The sequence below is a fragment of the Spodoptera frugiperda genome, chromosome 6 (genome assembly GCF_023101765.2).
Source record: "Spodoptera frugiperda isolate SF20-4 chromosome 6, AGI-APGP_CSIRO_Sfru_2.0, whole genome shotgun sequence".
Classification (NCBI taxonomy): domain Eukaryota; kingdom Metazoa; phylum Arthropoda; class Insecta; order Lepidoptera; family Noctuidae; genus Spodoptera; species Spodoptera frugiperda.
Window position 1 is genome coordinate 8,060,582 of NC_064217.1, and position 20,983 is coordinate 8,081,564.

Sequence of the window (20,983 nt, forward strand, 5' to 3'; positions counted from 1 at the left end):
TAGGCTGTTTAAGAATCTTGTACAACGTTTTTAGTACAATTTACATGATTTACCTACAGTTACTACTGAAAATTGGTCCCTTATTTATGAACACATTCCGTTGGGCACTTTGAGTCGCAACGTAGAATAAACCATGCCGGCCGCTATATGTACTCCGCAGTGAACGAAACCATAGCGCGATCTATTTCGATACCAACGCCATCTAGTTGCGCTTGGGGAAATTAATTTCGGCCTGCATGAGATGTGCTTTAAATATTTTTATTTTTCTTGTATTGTTAATGGCGTGTTGTTTAGAATAAATAATGTAATATTAAAAAAAAGAATCTACAGCTTTAACTTTGTATAAGGATTAAGTCCTTAAGTAGATAGTAAAATTAGGTCTATAAAAAAATATTCTGCTGTACTTTTGGGAAGACGATGCGTTGCTGTAATTCAAAAGTGATGAAGTGTCAATGATTTAGAATTAATTACTGACATGGGCTGTAAGCCAGAAGGCTCTTGTTAATGCATTTGGCGTTGAATATTAGACTTAGACTTTATCAACCGATTGGTGCTTATAGCGTGGCAGGCCGTAAGCTTTGTAGGTACTTACAAAATTACAAAGAAACTACATATAATAATAATATACTTTTGTACACCCACACACCCTTAAATTGTCTGTCTGCTAGCATCTTAAGTATCCATTAATTCGTTTAGTCCAATTCAAAATTTTAGCAAAAAAATAATGGAAAAACCCGATATAACTTTGGACCAACAACTATTAGCGTTACAAAGTCCACTCAACTAATTATAGGATGTTCTTTATGTGCTACGTTAGGGAAGTACAGTATTAAAGTATATATTATTTATAGTGTTCTTGGAACTTTAGTGTTGGACTTTGTATTTCAATATTGCTTTGAACTTTGTATCGCTGTAATTGAAGACATCCAAATGAATTTCTCCCAGTTTTTTCTGTTGTGACGTGTGGTTTTGAGTGTTTATGTTGTTTGTTACTATGCTTAAGAAGCTTTTGAGTTCTGATTATGTAATAGGTATCTCTTGTATGAAAAAACAATACCCCCCCATTTGTTATCTCTGTCTCTACGTCTCTACATGCATTACTTAAAGTATAATAAATGAAATAGGAAAATGCAAAAATATGGCAGAACTATGACAAAAATTTACGCTATTTTAGGAAAAGTAAAATTTCTTCTTCTGGACTGGGTGAGTTGGGAAAGTGTGCCAGACTCATCAACATCATCAGCCGGAAGACGTCCGTCTATTGACTATTGAACAACGGCTTCCCCCTTAGTCTTCCACGTAGAACTGACAAAAAACTGCTCCATTTCAACTCCTGCTCCAAGCGGAGCCTGCAGGAACTTAATGTGCTTTACTTCCTACACTAGGTAATATTAACGCTCAAGGTCGGATTAGGAACAGGCTTGAAAAGATGAGTGCTAAAATATGACTTTAGATTGTTTGGATAAAAGATTAGGTAAAACTTCACTGATATCACAATTATTAAAGATTCCTGGTGTTAAGTACACCAACTGCAGCAGCTGCAGGGATTACTATCATCAGATACCTTTCCTATCCCATTATTGTCTGGCGATCTCTTGGATTCTTCCAAGAGAAAGACTTTTGCTAGTACATAACAAGGATGCATTTTACTACTTCCTAAATGCATGCAGCAAGCTATTTAAACAGCAAATATTGCCGTCGGTTTCAGTGGGGTATCCCAGGTCTCCCCTTTTCAAGACATCATTATTTACCAATCAAAATAGATGCACATACAAGATTATTCACCAATCAAAATAGATGCACAGAGTTGTTGTATGACTTTCACCCATACCTAATCCCAGTCCCAAATACTGCTGCAGACTGCCTAGCGAGTTACCGGAGCTCTGGCTCGAAAAGCAGGAGTAGGAACGGGATAGTTTTTAGTCAGTAAGAGTATGACACTCCCTTTCGCCTTACTCATGGCGGGAGAAGTCAATGGATGATTTTTCTCTCTCAAATATACAGTTAATTTCTGAATCCCCAATAATCCTCAAATTCCTAACCCCCAAAAGGCCGGGGCCCCAAAAAATAAAAATATCTACAAATAAAATTATGCTTTACATTTTGTCACACACACAGAAGACAAAATCATAAACGTCTCAAAAGAAGGTCGTCCCTAATAGGTTCTTGAGGACCTTACAATGCTCGAAACAATGCACATGCTATGAAAAACGCACTGATGAAGTAGACGAACAAAGATATATTTTTTGCTGCGTTTCCTATTAACATTGATCTGAGCCGCCGAGATAATGTAATGATAATTACTTCGCGTAAAATTACCCGACAACAGGAGTTTTATATAAAAGGCGTGTGTTTACGATTGATGGCATACACAGTTGAAGCTTCGAAGGATCAGGAGTCCAAAGTTCTATTGTCAAACATGTCTATGTTCGCTTGTTTGGTTTTGTGTGTTGTGGCTGTGAGCCTGAGCGGGGTTCATGTAAGTATCAATTATTGTTATAGTTTAGGAACGTTCATTTTCTCTTTGAATATTTAAAAATTGAAATTTGTTATCTTTCAATTAAGTAAGTCAAGGTTATAATTTTTATTTAGAAAATAACACTAGTACCTAGTTTTATTTATACATTATTTAAAATTTTTAGTTTTCTATACTAAAGGAAATGTGTTTATCTTAGTTCATCATGGGGTGCTTTGTACTGTTTGAACTATGATATGAAAAATATTAGTCGTTTGTCATAGACCTGGCACTTCATACTATGTTTTAAATCATCATCATCTGTTGATAAACATCCACTGTTGATAAAGGGCTCCAATGTATAAATTGTTCATTTTAATTAAGGTCTTAACCTTATGTAGATTTAACTAGAAAATAAATGTTTTGACTTAGACTTTTGACTTTTCTAGGCAACTGCCGAAGAGAAAGCAGCTTTCATAGAAGCTGTGAAGCCTCACATACAGGAGTGCTCAAAGGAGCATGGAGTTACTCCTGAAGAAATTAAGTCTGCTAAGGCTGCAGGCAGTGCCGATGGCATCAACTCTTGTTTCCTGAGCTGTGTTTATAAGAAAGCTGAAGTAGTAAGTATGAAATTTTAAATTAAATAAATAATTTTTTAACCTTCTGTGATTGTCAACAAACTAATATAGAATCAAAAACAAACTAATATAGAAACAAAGCTCTTTGTTGAGTCAAGTAGCCACTAGAGTAATGCTTGAGTGACCAATTTTGATCCAATCCATAGAAAGATATATCCAGGTCAACCAGAAAATACACTCATTCTATAGTGCATGTATTTTGAGAAATGGATATAAAAGGAATCACACTGTATATTTCAACGGTAGTTTTTATTACTTATAAATTACAGATCAATGACAAAGGAGAATACGATGCTGATAAGGCCCTGGAGAAACTCAAGAAATTCGTGAGCAACGAAGATGATTATGCTAAATTCGCAGAAATTGGAAAGAAATGCGCTTCAGGTAAAAATTTTAATTCCTAAGAATATCGATCGTAGGTCGTATTTTTAGAAAAAAATAAACCAAATAATTGTAATTTGTGCAGTATGTTAATTAAAGATCTGAAGATGTTATCTGCAAAAAGTATTACAAAAACCATCAATTATTTGTTGTAACAAAAAAGTATAAACGTTTTGTAGCTACATGGATAAAAAAGAAACTAATCAACTTAACTTATGGAAGGAAGACGGAAGACCAAAGAAAAAAATAGGACTCTTTAGATGAAGATATGTTTGATGAATTGTATGAAAAAAGTTAGCATGATGTGATATTGTCAGATTGGAGAGAGTATAAAAAAATTACACCGACCTTGGTAGAGGAAACAAGACCAAACTCGTGTTTGTAAAGTTTTGATTGGTTGATTAACTTTCTTTTTTCAATGATTTCAGTTAACGAGAAGTCAGTAAGCGATGGAGATGCTGGTTGCGAAAGAGCTGCGCTGTTGACCACATGCTTTTTGGAACACAAGAGCGAGGTAATTTCTTTGCTGGCTTAAAATATTTTAGTTAAGCTAACCATCCCCACATTATCCGAATGGTCTTTGTCAAAGTTTTATATAGATTTTTTATATACCTATAATGAAAACAACACATAAAAGATGGCCAAATTAAACAATAAGAATGAATTACTTTGTGTTGGACCAATGATTGTTCCCTGAGGAACTCCAATAAAATTTATTATTCGATATTTGTGACACTCTAATAATTCCCATTCGTTTTACAACATTTAATAGATGTAGTTAACTAAATCTAGTTTGCATTCCTGGCAAAGTACAGTCAGATATAACAAAATCAGATAAATTGTAACAGTAAGTCGGCAGCAATTGTTGGTGTAATAGGATGTAAAAAACTAGATAATTATATCAACTGCCAAATTGTAGTCTTGCATTTAAATTAAAAAATGAATAAGTGAATATCCTTTGTATAGATATCAGCACAGCCAACTGTGAATCCGGTGGTGGAACAAAGATCGGGTCCACGAGTATTATCGCGTCTTCTCGAAGCCGCACAGGGTATCGAGCAAGCTCGAGCTTCTGTGCAAAGACTCTCGTTGCTCCGTGACTTTTCACCTTTTTCTAACCTTGGCCGTCCTTAGAACAATGCAACTATTATTTCTGCTGTACTGTCCAGGTTTGCAAACGTCCTTGAAGCATGACTAACTGCATGAATCCGCCTGATTAGGTCTGTCTCGGTCGCCTTGAGTACCCAATTTATTACTAAGTTATTTTCTTTTCCAGATCCCCGCTTAAATTTCTGAGGTGGCGATGCAGTCTAGCAAGAAATGCCTTGTTGATTTTCTTTGATACTTATGAATAAAGCAGTTTTATATTATTACATTTATTTCGTTTTTATTTTAATTTATCAAAGAATTTTTATAAAAGAATTAAATAATTGTGAAGAACATTATGTATGTATAATGAAGTAGTTTACCTACAAAACTTGTCATGTGTGATGATAATATAATGATTATTTATGTTATAATAATTAATCCTTGAGATATAAATACCTACTCTAACGTTAAGACGTCCATGAGAGGTCGTTGTTCTTACGATAGCATTTAGGTAAAAATAGGATGCATTTTGTTTATTAAAACATAATAATACTTTTCTAGTACCTACTCTCAGAAAGTGAATTTACAAATACGTGCATTCCCACTTAAAAATATTATAAATATTCGTAATGAACGAAAAGAGTTTTTTACAAAGTTTTTATTGCATTGAACGAAGCTTTGAAATATTGGTAAAAACTTGACATTTAAATTATTCAAGGAAATATGTTTAATATAAATAGCTGCTATGTAGTGGACTAAGATATATCCAGTCTGATCTTCTAAGTATTAGGACTGATAATTGATGAACAAAATGGCCAAGTTTGCTTGTCTTGTCTTGTGCGTGGTGGCTGCGACCTTGGGTAGCATTCATGTGAGTACCATCTGGTTTAATTATTTAATACCCCAATAAGGTATCACTTTCTTCCGTATTAAATTGTATCATCAAGTAGAAAATTTATTCCTTTATCATAACTTTCAATGGCAAAAAATTCACCATCGTCGTATTTTGGACATATTTCCCAATTTTCAAAACTTATCTCGTAATTACTTTGAAGGTTGCCAACGGCGAGACTCTCCGGGAGTCTCTGAGACCCGTGATAGTGGCGTGCTCCAAAGAGCATGGAGTCACTGACGAAGAGATCCAGGCTGCTAAGGAGGCAGGCAGCCCCGCAAGTATTAAGCCTTGTTTCATCGCCTGTGTATTCAAGAAAGCTGGATTCGTAAGTTATTGTACTTTATCTACTGTCACTACATTTCGCTAATGCTCTGCGCTTAGTAAGTAACTTGATTCACTCGAATCAGTTGTGGATTCATAAGTGCCTACGAGTAAAGTCATAGCAGTTGCACAATCTGGTGATAATGCATGGCAAAAGTATTGAATACGTATTTAAAATCAGAGTAACAAAGAAGTTTTCAAAATAATAATTTCTTTTGTCAACTTGTGGACAATGGTATGGGTTTCATGATTGTTAGTTTTAATACGTACTTTATTTGTTATGTTTAATTATGTAACTGTTTTTTGTCCCTTAATAAATAAATAAATAAAATATCTTTGTTATTTTAGCTCGACGACCAAGGCCAGATAGACATAGAAACTGGACTAAAGAACCTCAAGCAGTTTGTGAAGGACGATGAGCAGTACAAAAAGCTGGAGGAGGTTTCGAAACTGTGTTCATTTGGTAATATTTTGTTTATGCTTACATAACATTCTTTTTCGGCTTTCAAAAATTTCTCAGTAGCACGGAGTCTGGAATTGTGTCTAGTATATGGCAATAGGCTCACCCCCTATTACAGGGGACTTATAATGCAAATGGTGAAAAGTGAGTTTATATTGTAAAGCGCCATTACGGTACGTATACCGTAATGTGCACTTCTGCCTACCCACACACACACACACACACACACACACAACTTCACGCCTTTTATCCCCGAAGAGGTAGGCAGAGGTGCACATTACGGCACGTATTCCGCTATACAATGTACACCCACTTTTCACCATTCTGCCTACCCCTTCAGGGATAAAACGCGTGACGTTGATGTAACATTCTTTATTTAATTTTGTTCATTTATTTCCACTATTAACAGTAAATGGTGGTTTCAATGTCTTAATGCATGTAATCCACATGGTGGTGACTTTAATGAGTAGGTAGTTTTTGCTTGATATTTCTTTGTTATTTCCAGTGAAGGACAAAGTAGTGAGTGATGGAGCAGCTGGATGCGAGAAAGGTGCTCTCCTGGCTGGTTGCTTCTTGGACCATAAGACTAGAGTAAGTTATTTTTTTTTTTTTATGGAACATGCGTAACGAGTGCGTAAATGAGCAAGACGTATCACCTGATGGTATAGCAATCGCCGCCGGCCATGGACACTTAAATACCAGAGGCGTTACAAGTGCGTTGCCGGCATTTACGGGTTAGGAATTTAAGGGTTGTTGGGGAATCGGGATTTGGGAAGGGGGGAACTCACTCACACAACGAAACACAACGCAAGCGTTGTTTCACTTCGGTTTTCGGTGAGGCCGTGGTATGACTCCGGTCGAGCCGGCCTATTTGTGCCGAAGCATGGCTCTTCCACGCTTAAGTTATCCACTGTTTTATTCACTACAATTTGTAATTGATCGTCAGAAGTAGGCTCCTACCTGTTTATCTTAGCAACTTATAACGCTGAGATTTGCCGTAGTACCTGAATGTAGGATAGCTTCTCTCTTATCGATACATCGGATACTTGAGCTGCACATCTTACTCACACAGGTATAGCTTAGTATCAGTGGAAACGGTCACATAGTTTCATAGCTTAGCTATTACGTCTTTGTAGCATAGCTACATAGCACATCTCTGGTGGAAAAGCACCCAAACACATGGCAACAAAAATGTAAAAATAATATTATTTAAGACATTAATTGTATTTATTTGGTTACAGATCATCATCTAAATGGATTTGACACGGACCTGCTATAATGATTGGAGCTAAAATTATTCTGCAGCCAATAAAAGGATTATTTCAGCCATGTTGAAGCATTATCTATGTTTTGTATAATACCACAGTTCTAAACATCAGATTAATAAATGTAACACGTGCTTTGATAAAGAATATTCTTGTCACTATCGCACTTACGGATTTCTTTATGTGCAAGACGGAGATAGAAAAAATCTTAGTCAAAAACGAATTAATTTGTGTTTAGTTTTTTAGAAATTATTTCATGGTCTGTGCTCCTAATCTGCAATGATAATCATTAGCTCCTTTGTTTTGTTTTATTTGAATAAATTGAATATTTTTGACACAATTCTTTTATTTTTTGTGGATAGTATGGTAGTTGTCAGGTATAGTATTGCTTTTTTAAGGGGGGGGGGGGGGGTTCCAGTGAGTTCTCCCGCCTTCTGCGAGGCGAGAGGGTGTGTCAGACTCTTACTGACTAAAAACCACCCCGTTCCTACTCCTGCTTTTTGAACCGGAGCCCCGGTATACCAGCTAGGAAGTCCGCAGACCCAGTGTGTTACTGCTAAACTGCAATTTTGATTGACTCACTTCCTATTCCATAATAATGCGGATGTGGTTTTATTGAAATAAAATGGGAATCCTCCAATGACTAAAAATGATGAGCAAAATTTTAGCAAATTGTAACATCGTTTATAGTGTAATCATGATAATGACATCATGCCCCATAATACTGTGGAATATTCATATAAACTGGTGTTAAAGCTGATATGCAAAGCATATTCATTCAGTGGACGGCTTAGAATCTCATCAGTGGAATTTGTTGGTGCAATATGGATAAAGTAACTTGCATAGTCTTCTTTGTGGTAGCTGTGAGCTTGGGTAGTATTGAAGTAAGTGTACTAGTAATAATAATTTATTTATTTGGAAAGTGTCAAATATTTAAAAAACTCAGTAGAAACACAAATTGTATGCTTTGTAACCATGCTTTTATAACTGTATTCATTGGTTTGGTTCAATTGCATATTAAATATGTAGTTAGGATGACTGCACAAAGGTAATATATACCTAATTGTATAGTAACATTTTCTATGGATGTATCTAAAGGATGTTGTTGAGTAGTCTGCACTTTAAGATCTGCTATAAATGTTGCATGCGCTCTAACATACTGCATGCAATGTACTGCCTTTCATATTGAGAGATAATCTCAAGCTGCCTGAGGTTGGCACAATATGTTTTCTTTTTCTATTTTTCTTCTATTGTCTCGCTCTATTTCTTTTATCATATACTCCCAAAAGTAAATTATATTAATTCAACGATCAGCTTCTGCCAGCTGCTTCACAGCTGCCAGAAGCCTAGCCTATGTTTAAATTCAGACCACATCATTATAACATAGTCTACTTCTGTTCCTAATTTCATTAGCTTTCAGCCGACAGACAACTTATAATAAATTAGTAAGATAGTAAGATTTTCTATTATTTATATGGAATTTTTTTCAATGATTTTCTTTAATCTCAAAAGGCAGATGATGACAAGAAATCCATGCCTAAGTTGAGCCTGGATCAGATCACAATTGATTGCGCTGAGAAGTTTGATGTCTCTGAAGAACAATTTTCTAAAGCTATAATGTCCTTTGATGCAAGTGGAATCGCCCCATGTTTTTGGAGTTGCTGCTTCAAGAAAGTTGATGTTGTAAGTTTCTCTGATAAATTACTTTCTAGCAAAACTATTTTTCTATCATATTCTATTTTACCAAGTTGCAGATACTTTGTCTGCTTATAAAATAGTAAAAAGTTGAGGCCTTTTTTGATTGATTTTTTCATTGTTCATCAATTTCACTGATTTGTTACCCATCTTGCCATTTGCAGCTTAATAGCGAAGGTAAATACGACGTTGATGCTACACTGGAATTGCTTAAGAACATGTTTTTCTCGAAAGATGACTCCGAAAAAATTGTAGAAATTGTAAAAAAATGTGAATCAGGTAACGTTGGAAACAGATTTTTATGCTTGTTGGAAAGGAAATGGTTTATGCATTCATAGTTTAGATACAACAATTGTATTATCTCGTTAACTATTATTTTATACAAAAATTAAAGTAACTTTTGACCATTACTTAATACAGGTGACTAGGTGTGTTAAAACAAGTTACACTTAAAAATATTTTATGTTAAACGGTGTTATTGAGTTTATAGCATATTGTTTATGTGGTCAAGAAGATTAAATGTGTGTACTAAATGTCAGATTGAGCAGACGTCAATAAGAGGGTTAATTTCCAATGACTAAATTTTTCAAAACGTTCGTTTGCGTTTAAAAATGTCAAAACTTATCGATTTTCAAAATTCATCTTAAGCGAAAAGGAGTGTTACCTTTAAGCAACATTTAGCCATTATTCCTCAGCGAATTGTAAACTGTCAATAAATAAAAATAATACTGTTTTTTTTTTGCTTTCAGTAAACGACGAATCGGTAAGCGATGGAGACGCTGCGTGTGAAAGAGCCTTTTTAATAACAAATTGTTGGTTCGAAAACGGCAAGAAAGCATTCCCAATGCCGTTCCAAAAACGATAGATTCTTAAATGTTTTCACGAAATAATGAACGATAAAAGATATATACTAATAAAATATACTGCATTACAAATATTATTATTATTTACCTAAGTTTTATTTCTATTAATAGTCTTTTCCTGCATACTTCATGATTTTGATTTTTCTAATACTTTCCAAAATTTTTTTGGGTGTTAGGTATAATTCAAACTTTCCATTTTTGAATAAAAAACTTTGTCCAAAATAAAATTATTTTGATCCTTTTAATGTTTTTTACACCGTATTTCTTCAGTAAATTCATCTATTTCTTATTAGTTATTTTAAAAAAAATGGAATGTTGAAACGATCTCTAACTCTCAAAAAAAATTGGAATGTGTTAAAAATATCAGGACGCTGGACTTAATGCTTAGTAGCCTTTATTTTGTATGCCAGGTGTACATTGTACTAAGCACGGGTACTAAGTCGTTAAAAAAGGCCTTGTAGTCATTTGTTACCTTTTTACTTAAAATACACTGAACGTTATCACTATATATACAAAGTCACTGTCTTTGTCTGTTTGTCTGTATGTTTAAATCTTTAAAATTACGCAACGGATTTTGGTGCGGTTTTTTGTAATAGGTAGAGTGATTCAAGAGGAAAGTTTATATGTATACCTAATACATACATAATATATCACCATTGCACCCATGCGAAGCTGGGACGGTCGCTAGTACCTATAATAAAATGCATGATCCTATTTAAATGTTAATATATGTATTGTTATTAATCCTTTAACCGCCTCTGTCGTGTGCGGTGTCCCTGCCGCTATTAATAATACTTTTAATTTTTTTAGTGTAGATATTTTTTCTAGTATCCGCGTGCTAGTGGCACTGTAATTGATATTTAACTGGACGATTAAAGGGTCAACGGTTGATTTCAAATTCTTTCAAGTTTCTCAAGTGTTGGTATAGTGTAGCGACTGTGTGGTGAATCATTGTTAAAATGTAATGTTTGTACAATAACTTACTTTGCTATAATTACTCGTATGCGGATGTTGTTTTATTTACATTCAATACAAATCCTTCAATAGTGTTGACTAACAATTATGAGCAAATTACTTGCAAATTATGTCGTAGTTTAAAGCATAATCATAATAATAACATTGTATTATTTTTGTACCATAGTTTTGTAGAATATTTATATAAACTAGTGCTAAAGTTGATAAGTAATCTGTCGTGCATAGACGGTTAACAGTTTGGAGTCACAAGAGTAGAATTTGCTGGTGCAATATGGCTAAAGTTACTTACATACTTCTCTTCCTAGTAGCTGTGAGCCTAAGTAGTGTTCAAGTAAGTCATTAATTTATTTTTTTATATTTCATTACCTACTCTATTTTTTACTTTATTTATATTTCGAGTGTACAGCCAGCCAATACATTTATTAACATTACAGACAGAAGCTACGATTAAAATAAAATGTATGTTTTTTTCGTTTTTCTGTTTTCACTTAAAGAAGATTAAGGATGTAGATTTATTTATTTATTTTTAGTGGTGGTCATCCCACTGCAGGACAAAGGCCTCTCTACCCTCCTTTCACTCCTCTCAGTGCAGAGCTTTCTGTTTTTCAGTAGATAATCCTTGTCATAGGTTTTAACTTCGTCCCGCCATCTCCTTCTGGGCCTGCCGCGTCGTCTGTTGATGTTGATTAGGCTACACTCAGTTGAGAGTTTTGTCTACCGCTCGTCCGACATGCGGCGAACATGATCAGCATAAATGTAAATATATGGCAATAGGCTCACCCCCTATTACATGGGACTTATAACACAAATGGTGAAAAGTGGGTGTACATTGTAATGGTATTACGTCCCATAATGTGCACCTCTGCCTACCCCTTCAGGGATAAAAGGCGTGACGTTGTTTAGTTTATTTATTTAATTTACACTTTATGTACAATCAATACAAAGGCGGACTTAATGCCAATTTGGCATTCTCTACCAGTCAACCTTAGTTTAGTTTTAGTAAAAAGAAATCCTTATTTAACAATCGATTCCCTCAATTACTTACAATTAATATATTATGTATTTTTGTTTGTTATCAAAAGACAGATGAAAGTGAAAATAGCTCTGAGGTTGATGCAGATGTGGATAAGGTCATAGATGAATGTGCCAAGGAATATCATGTACCACATCAACTACTCATGGCAGCTGTGACGACGGGCAGTGTTCATGCACTTACCCCATGTTTTTGGAGTTGCTGTTTCAAAGGAGTTGGAGTCGTAAGTGATTTAATCTTGACTTAATTTAATTTTGACTGCACGGTTGACGCGGTGGTTGGGCAACTGGCTGCCGTCCAACGTGTAACGGATTCGATTCCCGCACGGAGCAACTCTTTGTGTGATCCACAAATTGTTGTTTTGGGTCTGGGTGTCATGTGACACGACCACGACACAGAAGAAAATCCTAAGAGTGGGGCAATTTTATTAAAAAAAAAAAAACATTTCTTTGATAGGTGAAAAATAAAAGAGTCTTGGTGTTTTCATAAATATTATATTTCTTTATATGACTTACAATTTTCGTAAATACCAAAACACTTTCATACTCAACTTGGTAGCAGGCACTAACGTGCTTCTAATATTATCTCGTTTAACGTTTTCTCATAATTTGACAAAAAATATTCAAAGAAAAATACTTTTTATCTTTTGTCACAAAGTTTATCCATTAAACTTACTACTCTTCTTGTTATTTGCAGCTGAATAGTGAAGGTCAATACGACATCGATGCTACATTGGACTTGTCTAAGAAAATGTTTAGTGGTTCGGAGTATCAGAAAGTTGAAGGAATCGTAAAAACTTGTGGATCAGGTAAAATATCTTTAAATAATAATACTGAAGAAAGTTTTTTCAAATCACACGAATATGATAAATGTGAAAGTTTGTTTGTTTGTTTGTTACATTGAAGCATATTTTTATGTATAATTAATCTATTTTCTTACAGTGAACGATTTATCAGTAAGCGATGGTAAAGCTGGATGTGAAATTAGTGTCTCACTGGCAGTTTGTATACTCGATAATTGCAAGAAAATATTCCCAAACATGTTTCATGATTAGTATTATCATGAATAACGCCGACGAACCTTCACAACATAATAAACGTTAAAAACCTAATATATCTACACCAAATATCATATAATAAATGAATGTGCCTGTCTAAATGTTTTATTTTTATTAACACAATTTGATCGATCTCGAGATCCCTTGTCGTTGCACAGCTGTTGCACTTACGACCACTCGACTATTATTATATTATTAATTGTTTAACTATCATTTCGAAACAGCTCCCTTTTCTCTGATTATGCGGATGATGGTTTATTCACGATAGCACTCTCATGCCCATCATATAGATGGTTAGTAGACCACAACTGTGCGTTTCTCTCGAAACCGTGTAATGCGCTGTCGCTGAGCTGTTTTTCCGAAACGAAACCTTCAAGAAAAGAGTGTATTTCGTTTTAAAAGGCCAGCAATGCACTTGTGACTCTTTTGGTGTTGCGGATGTCCATGGGCGCCACTAATCGCTTACCATCAGGTGATCTATCTACTCGTTTGCCTTCTATCCCATAAAAAAAAAACACCCAATTGTGTTGATGTGCACAATGACCAACAATTATGTGCTAAATGACAGCAAATTGTAACGTGTAACGTTTTAATGATGTCATGCCATGCTGTTGTAATATGGCTAAAGCTACTTACGTATTCCTCTTCATAGTAGCTGCGATCTTTGGTTGTATTCAAGTAAGTGTCATTGTTTTATTTATTTGGATCTCTAACGTACCGTAGTGCGATACACCTTAAAACTGATTGCAGCAGCTTTACAGTCTTTTGAGGCATTGGTAAGTGATTGTGGACCTTAATAAAAGATATTTGAGGTCGGTACAATATGTTTTTTTCTATTTTCCCTAATAGCTCCATCCTCTTACAAACTTTTTTCTTTTCTGTAACATTCCTCACAAAATATTTCCGTTTTTTGGTCATTCTTTATTAAACTCATCCACCTAAATTATAATTAAGAACCAATTTTGTTTAAGTGGCTATATCTTTTCTCACACTGTGAGAATATTATTTGTAGATGTTGACATAAATAAATAAATTATTATCCAAATTATTTTAAAATTCATAATTATTTTTTATTTTTTTATGAATAGGCAGACAATGATGACCAGAATACTAAACCTGAATTTAACCTGGGTCGGACTATACATGGATGCATTGCGAAGTTTAATGTAACAGACGAGCAAATGACTGCAGTTATGAAGACAGGCGATGCTCGTGCAATTACTCCTTGTTTTTGGAGTTGCTGCTTCAAAGGAGCTGGAGTAGTAAGTGTTTTATCTACTTCTTTTTATGTAGTGAAATTAGTTTCTCACTAAAGTTAAAAAATGATCATATTATGTTATAGTGAATGAAACGAAAAGATGATTTATAAAACATTATTTCATTATTTTGAAATAATTTCTTACTTCGCCAACTTTTTATACAAAACTGCTAAGTAGTCAGCAATTTTTCTAATATGTACCGTATTTTGTTATTTATTATAAAAAAATCAATATTTACAACTTAATACTTAAAATTAGAAAAGAAACTCTAATAATAGGAAAATAAATAAAAAAGAAATTGTTCTCATCGGAGCCCAAATGACTTATTATATTATTTTTACAGTTGAATAGCGACGGTGAATATGATCTAGACGCTACGTTGGATTTGGGTAAAAATATGCTCGTGTATTCTATTTATATTAAAGCTGAAGAGATAGCAAAAAAATGTGGATCAGGTAAAAATATATCTGCAATTATTATTATTATCCAACATCTAAATATTAGCACTATTGCTAATATTTAGATCTTAGATAATATGCAAATATTTCCTGACAATACATACATAGGTATTGCCAGGAAATCTTTGTATTTTCTGCAATATTGTATTTCCCGTCTTGACCCAGTAAAAATTAAAAGTTTTAATTAAAATACTTGGATACTATTCCAAGGTTAGTCAGATTTTTTCAAAAGTTATAAATATCATGTGAGTGTTATATTAAAGGACTATTTCCTTCAGAAAACTTGTAATTTTACTCTTTTTTTCTTACAGTGAATGACGAATCGGTAATCATTGGAGATACTGGGTGTGAAAGAGGCATTTTATTAGCAAATTGTATGATTGAAAATGGCAAGAAATTGTTCCCAAAGATGTTTCATTCCGATTAAAGTTTGAATGACTCTTCTCCGATATGCTTTTAACAAAACAATAAAAGTTAAAATGTTAATAAATCATAAGATGTGCATGATGGTTTTATTTCTAATTAGTTAATCAGGGAAACTTCGTGCTGCCTCAAACATTTTTTTCTCACCTTTTAGACCTGCTCTGGCTTCTGGACAAATAATTCATGACCAAAATTAGCCAACTTGGTCCAGACGTTCTCGAGTTTTAGCGAGACTAACGAGCAGCAATTTATTTTTATATATATGAAGATAAAGATAATATGCTCTTAACTCAAAAATAAGCTGGTACACCTCCATAATTGTAGGTTTCCATCATTAAAAAAAAAATCGGAAAGACGACTTGAACCTTAAAAGTCATGTAGTGTATTTGGTAATACGAACAGAAAAAACGTTTGCGCCTGAACTATCTACGTCCAGTCGTATCATGACCATGTCAATTATTTATTATCCATGACTATTATCAGGTTTTGAGTCGTAGTACTTAAATGAAATAAAGATTAGATCAGATTTTCCTTGATTGTCAAACATGGTAAACCCAGTGGTTCCCACTAGACACACTAGATTTTGGCAACTGAGTCACTTGATGACCTCACATAGGTATGTGTATAATCTACAATTTCAACATTTATTAAAATAATTGCGAATTTTCGGAAACTATTTTACCAAATCACAATGAATATAATAGATTTTCAGAATGGCGGCAGATTATGAACTTGTTTAGTTGAAAATTATCATAATCGCTTCGTTCTATGAGTTTAGTCTAGTAGTTATATGTATAAAAAGACCTTTGCATTGATATTTAGCTAACATATGAAGTTTGAAGGTTTAGGAAGGACAAACTACACAATATAACACCATGTCTAAGATAATTTGTTCGGTGTTTTCTTTAGTGGTAGTAAGCCTAAGCACGGTTTATGTAAGTGAACTTTTTAATGTAACGTATTATTTTTAAGATTATATTTCTAATCACACGATAAAAATGAACAGCACCCTTTAATTTATGAATTAGCTTAATGTTTAAAGTAATTGAAACGAGAGCGCGTTCGGCACTCTGATTAGTTGGTTCATTCGTGCCGGCCAATCAGAGCGCCGAAAACGCTCTCGTTTCGATTACTTTAAAGCAGGGATGCACAGACTTATTAAGACTAGGGGCCACTCGGACAAATTATGAACGGATTTCGGGCCGTCAGAAGTATAGGTAATTAAGAAAGAATTGATAATAATGTATTAAAAGTGAAAAATAATTTATTAATTTGAAGCATGGCACTGCATAGTGCTTACAATCTTTTTTATATTTGGCTCAAATTTACTTGTAGCAACTTATTTTTGCTGTTGGCGGGCCACGTTCTGTGCATCCATGCTTTAAAGGGTACTGATGTGTAAATTTGTACGTTTTTGTTCAAAGGCAGACCAAGATATGGAATCATCCAATTACAGACGGCATTCGGTTATGACCGAATGCGCTAATAAGTTTGGAGTCTCAGAACCTGAGCTCAGAACAGCATTTAGATCAGGTGATGTGTATGACATCGATCCATGTTTCTGGAGCTGCTGCTTCAAGGGAACTGGAGTTGTAAGTATTGTGGTATATTCTTACACACAGAGGACAGAGGAGCAAATGAGAAAATAGATCACCTGATGGTAAGCATTTGGTATCGCCTATTTACATTTGCATCACCATAGGAGTTTCAAGTGCGTTGACGGTCTTTTTGCTCCTCTCCCTTTCTCTCTCATAATTATTTTTAAAAACAAAAAAAAAAACAATATGGTTGAAAAAATACACAAGCCATAAGAAAAACCTAAAAGAAGACAATTTGTATCTTAATGTGGTTAACACTAATTTTGTGTTCTTTCTCTACAACCGTCCAATAAAATAAAATGTGTTGAATAATAAATCAAATATTTGCACTTTTATTGCAGTTGAACAAAGAAGGCACCTATGATTTAAAGGCTACTCTACCTTTCATCAAAATGACATTCCAAGATGATGATTACAAGGAAGTGCAAGAAATAGCAAGAATGTGCGAAAAAGGTAAAGGAAACATTGGTTATTTATTAATAGCAATATTTATATCTATAAGTAACATATAGAATAGAATCAGGCGTTACTTTACGGACGTTACGTTACTTTACTTTTTTAGCTTTTATTCCGCTTGTAGATGTATTTTCTCGGCTCCCCCAGCTCAAGCTCGAGTTTCGAGCCGAGTCGACAACTCCTGTAGATGCTCCGTGGAGGAGCAAAACATATGTGGGAGTGTTTTGTTGCGTGTCGTGTATGTCTTTGTGTTGCACTTCTGCTACGTGAGCATTAAATGCAGGCGGGAGGGTAGTGCTGAACAGCGCATGCTGAAAATACATCTACAAACGGAATAAAAAATAAAAATGTATTGCATTGTTAGCGTCCACGAGTATTGTTTAACCATTTATATGTTGAGAAACAATACTTACGATAGTTCTTCAGAACCCTAAGAAATTGGTGAAGGGTTTTCATCAGACACATGATTTATTTATATACTTATACATTTCAGTAAACAATGAAATTGTTAACGACGGGGAGGCTGGATGTGAGAAAGCTGCCTTGTTGATGTCCTGCTTCTTAGACGGTGGTCGTGATAGACAATATTACTGAAATGTGGAGGTAAATTATTACTCACAGTACAAATATAATGGCTGTTACTGAACATAAACTTCCATATTTATTTTATTAATTCAACTGCTGTAATTAAATAAATACGTGTTGGTAAAGTGTGAGTTTTATTTTTTGAACTATTCTATACAATGACATAGTTGATGAACATCATCTGTGTTATTTTTTACTATCTACTATACAATTAATTATTTCCAAATTGGTGTAAAACAAGAATAAATATTGTAGGAATACAAACAGTATCAAATCCCAGGGGTATTGTATGGAAAATTAAAAAAAAAACATCTGGTTTCTTCTGGTTTTTTGTTTTCTTAATACATGATAATAATTGTTATTAAATGGCAAACTTTTGGTAAAATTAAATAAAATAAAACTTACATGTTAATAGTAATAGTAGTAACAGTTATCTATCCAAGTTACCAACTGGTTACAACAAAGAACCAACAAGTTAACTACCAACAATTGCCACTGAGTACATTTTTAATATTTTATTAAAAAAGCTATTGCCAACAGATTCTATGAACGTTTGTCACACTATACTAGGTGTCACACACGTTGCCAGAACAGTCATTCCGATTTTAATGATTCTATTTTACGTTTTAACCTACAATTTACTAAAATAAGTCCAAACGCGTAATAAAATGTTCAAATAGGTATGATTGGTATAGAAAATTACTATATTTATGTAAATAAATTGTTACTGGGGAAGTATATTAGAAGCACCAAAGTTGGTGTTTACGACAAAAGCAGTCGATGTTTCAAAGGAGTAGGGAATCTGCCAGCGACATGACGTTTTCAAGTATAATTTGGTTTGCAGTGATTTGTATTAGTGTTTCGTATGTAAGTAAATAGTTCCTATGTATTTATGTTATTAGATTGACTGCACGGTTTGTTTGACTGCACGGTTGGCGCGGTGGCTGGGCAACTGGCTGCCGCGCAACGTGTAGCGGGTTCGATTCCTGCACGGAGCAACTCTTTGTGTGATCCACAAATTGTTGTTTCGCGTCTGGGTGTCATGTGCCTGTGAAATTGTATGTCTGCAAACGCGCCCACGACACAGGAGAAAATCCTAGTGTAATAAATATTATTTTATGTTATAAGCCGGTAAACGAGCAGACGGATCACTTGATGGTAAGCAATTACCGCCGCCCATGGACACTTGAAAGACCAGTGGCGTTATAAGTGCGTTGCTGGTCTTTTGTGGATTATTTAACGGTTGTTGGGGAATCAGGGATTGGGAAGATTGGGAAGGGGTTAATTGGGCCTCCGGCAACCTCACTCACACAACGAAACACAACGCAAGCCATGTTTCACGTCAGTTTTCTGTAAGGCCGTGGTATCACTCCGGTCAAACCGGCCCATTCGTGCCGAAGCATGGCTCTCCCACACTTACATTTTACTGTTGTATGAATTAATTTTGTTTCTTGGCGATTTGTTTTCACAGGCAGATAGAGGCTCTCATGAAAAAGAAGCCATCTTTGATTGCATTGATAAGTATGATATTCCAGTGTCAGAAAAAGGTTCTTTTGAGAAACATGACATTACATCTGTTGATCCCTGTTTCTGGGCTTGCAGCTTCAAGACAATAGGTTTTGTAAGTATTTTGAATTTGGTTGTTGCTGTTTTTGTTCCCAATATCAAGAAACTAGTGGCCCTAGTGTGATGCATTTTTGAGGTTAATTTATATTTTATAGATAGGTCATATTATTTTTTGATTTCAGCTCAATAGCGAAGGCCAATATGATCCCGAGGTAACACACTCTCGTTACAAAAAGGAAGATTTAGCTTTTCTGGGTGATGTTAAATTGAACAAATTTGAAGAAATCGTAGTAAAATGTGATGAAGGTAACTACTTACAATAAATAAAAAGTACTTAAGTTAAGAAATAATATGAAGGAAAACATTTTACTTCAAAATCAAAACTCCGTTTTTTTTCAATTCAGAAGTCTGAATTAGAACTTTTTGAAATACTTAAAATAAGGAACTACTTATATAAAGAAAGTAAGTGTTTTTTTGTTTCGATTATTTTTTAACACATGTATAACTTGATTCCAGCTATGGAGAAAATAACGGGGACTGACTCGAAAGCAGAATGTGATAGAGGACTTCAGCTGGCAAAATGCTACATAGAAGACATGAGAACCTTAATTCTAGATGATGATTCAAAAAAATAAATTCAACATGATTGGCTTTGGCAAACTGATCGTTCATATGTAAATATGTAATTGAAATATAATATACATAATGCATATCGAAGTGTTGTTTATTATGATTTAAGTATTATATGCATACTATTGTTTGTTTCATGTCATTATTCCTTTAAAGTCATGATACTTCAGTAAGATGAATGGTTTTACCTTCGTAGTCAAATTGTTGCAACTTAACAAACTTTAAAAACAACTCAACTCCTCATCATTGGGAGGACGCTGGCATGGCATGCATTTTGTTTTTGTTTTAATACGTAGGTAATACGTTATACACTTATGCACTTTTTATATTATCAATGACTATCAGTACTATCACATGGTTATTTCTTACAAGGCAAAGCAAATAATTTCTATAAATATGAAAAAAAAAAATGGAGCGATAATTGATCCATGCCGAACACCCATCTTAGGAATAGACCCAGCAGAAACATTTCCTTTCATCTTGAGTCTCTGAATCCTTTTACTCAATTATGAGGTAAAAAAGTCCAGAAAGTTATTTCGTATTCCATAATGTGATAGCTTCCTGGTCAATGTATCACAAAGACCAGAATCGAATGCCTTGGATAAGGCACAAAAAAAATCTATAAAGTCACTTGAGTCTTTCTACGCATCACATATGTGATTAAGAAGTTCAACATCAGCACGAGTGACGTAAGGACTTTTGGTGCAATGTGGTGCTAAGAAACTCTTAGTTAATATATGGTTTAGAAGTAGTTGCCGAAAACTACCATAAGTATGTTACTCTAGATTATAGAGTTAATAAATAAGAGGCTTTTGTAGCTTACCGTATAAAATGCTAAATTCATAACGGTAATGCTGTTATATACTTTTGTTTCACTTCTT

At 34.3% G+C, this 20,983-nt stretch overlaps 7 protein-coding genes across 8 annotated transcripts; all 7 read left to right on the forward strand.

The window, feature by feature from the left end:
• Positions 1 to 2,312: 2,312 nt before the first annotated feature.
• Positions 2,313 to 4,849, forward strand: LOC118267979 (uncharacterized). 2 transcript variants are annotated; one of them, XM_035582241.2, is made up of 6 exons: positions 2,313 to 2,479; positions 2,905 to 3,075; positions 3,363 to 3,477; positions 3,903 to 3,988; positions 4,441 to 4,643; positions 4,751 to 4,849. In XM_035582241.2, the coding sequence occupies exons 1-5, from the start codon at positions 2,363 to 2,365 to the stop codon at positions 4,606 to 4,608; spliced, it is 657 nt and encodes a 218-aa protein (XP_035438134.2). In that variant the 5' UTR covers positions 2,313 to 2,362; the 3' UTR covers positions 4,609 to 4,643; positions 4,751 to 4,849. The 2 variants fall into 2 exon arrangements, with proteins under 2 accessions (XP_035438134.2, XP_035438135.2); XM_035582242.2 differs by lacking the exon at positions 4,441 to 4,643.
• A 420-nt stretch (positions 4,850 to 5,269) lies between these two features.
• LOC118267986 (uncharacterized) lies at positions 5,270 to 7,839 on the forward strand. The gene is made up of 5 exons (XM_050694121.1): positions 5,270 to 5,434; positions 5,619 to 5,783; positions 6,128 to 6,242; positions 6,745 to 6,830; positions 7,481 to 7,839. The coding sequence occupies exons 1-5, from the start codon at positions 5,366 to 5,368 to the stop codon at positions 7,490 to 7,492; spliced, it is 447 nt and encodes a 148-aa protein (XP_050550078.1). The 5' UTR covers positions 5,270 to 5,365; the 3' UTR covers positions 7,493 to 7,839.
• Positions 7,840 to 8,223: 384 nt separating this feature from the next.
• On the forward strand, positions 8,224 to 10,147 carry LOC118267981 (uncharacterized). Its single transcript, XM_035582245.2, has 4 exons — positions 8,224 to 8,388; positions 9,017 to 9,187; positions 9,364 to 9,478; positions 9,949 to 10,147. Exons 1-4 carry the CDS (start codon positions 8,329 to 8,331, stop codon positions 10,062 to 10,064), a joined length of 462 nt encoding a protein of 153 aa, XP_035438138.2. The 5' UTR covers positions 8,224 to 8,328; the 3' UTR covers positions 10,065 to 10,147.
• A 916-nt stretch (positions 10,148 to 11,063) lies between these two features.
• On the forward strand, positions 11,064 to 13,228 carry LOC118267993 (uncharacterized). Its single transcript, XM_035582259.2, has 4 exons — positions 11,064 to 11,368; positions 12,120 to 12,293; positions 12,767 to 12,878; positions 13,012 to 13,228. Exons 1-4 carry the CDS (start codon positions 11,309 to 11,311, stop codon positions 13,122 to 13,124), a joined length of 459 nt encoding a protein of 152 aa, XP_035438152.2. The 5' UTR covers positions 11,064 to 11,308; the 3' UTR covers positions 13,125 to 13,228.
• Positions 13,229 to 13,660: 432 nt separating this feature from the next.
• LOC118267983 (uncharacterized) lies at positions 13,661 to 15,346 on the forward strand. The gene is made up of 4 exons (XM_050694113.1): positions 13,661 to 13,805; positions 14,216 to 14,389; positions 14,730 to 14,841; positions 15,156 to 15,346. Exons 1-4 carry the CDS (start codon positions 13,728 to 13,730, stop codon positions 15,269 to 15,271), a joined length of 480 nt encoding a protein of 159 aa, XP_050550070.1. The 5' UTR covers positions 13,661 to 13,727; the 3' UTR covers positions 15,272 to 15,346.
• Positions 15,347 to 16,083: 737 nt separating this feature from the next.
• LOC118267596 (uncharacterized) lies at positions 16,084 to 18,031 on the forward strand. The gene is made up of 4 exons (XM_035581669.2): positions 16,084 to 16,202; positions 16,692 to 16,859; positions 17,207 to 17,318; positions 17,815 to 18,031. The coding sequence occupies exons 1-4, from the start codon at positions 16,143 to 16,145 to the stop codon at positions 17,913 to 17,915; spliced, it is 441 nt and encodes a 146-aa protein (XP_035437562.2). The 5' UTR covers positions 16,084 to 16,142; the 3' UTR covers positions 17,916 to 18,031.
• A 595-nt stretch (positions 18,032 to 18,626) lies between these two features.
• LOC118267594 (uncharacterized) lies at positions 18,627 to 20,184 on the forward strand. Its single transcript, XM_035581667.2, has 4 exons — positions 18,627 to 18,773; positions 19,378 to 19,527; positions 19,655 to 19,778; positions 19,989 to 20,184. Exons 1-4 carry the CDS (start codon positions 18,687 to 18,689, stop codon positions 20,105 to 20,107), a joined length of 480 nt encoding a protein of 159 aa, XP_035437560.2. The 5' UTR covers positions 18,627 to 18,686; the 3' UTR covers positions 20,108 to 20,184.
• Positions 20,185 to 20,983: the final 799 nt, after the last annotated feature.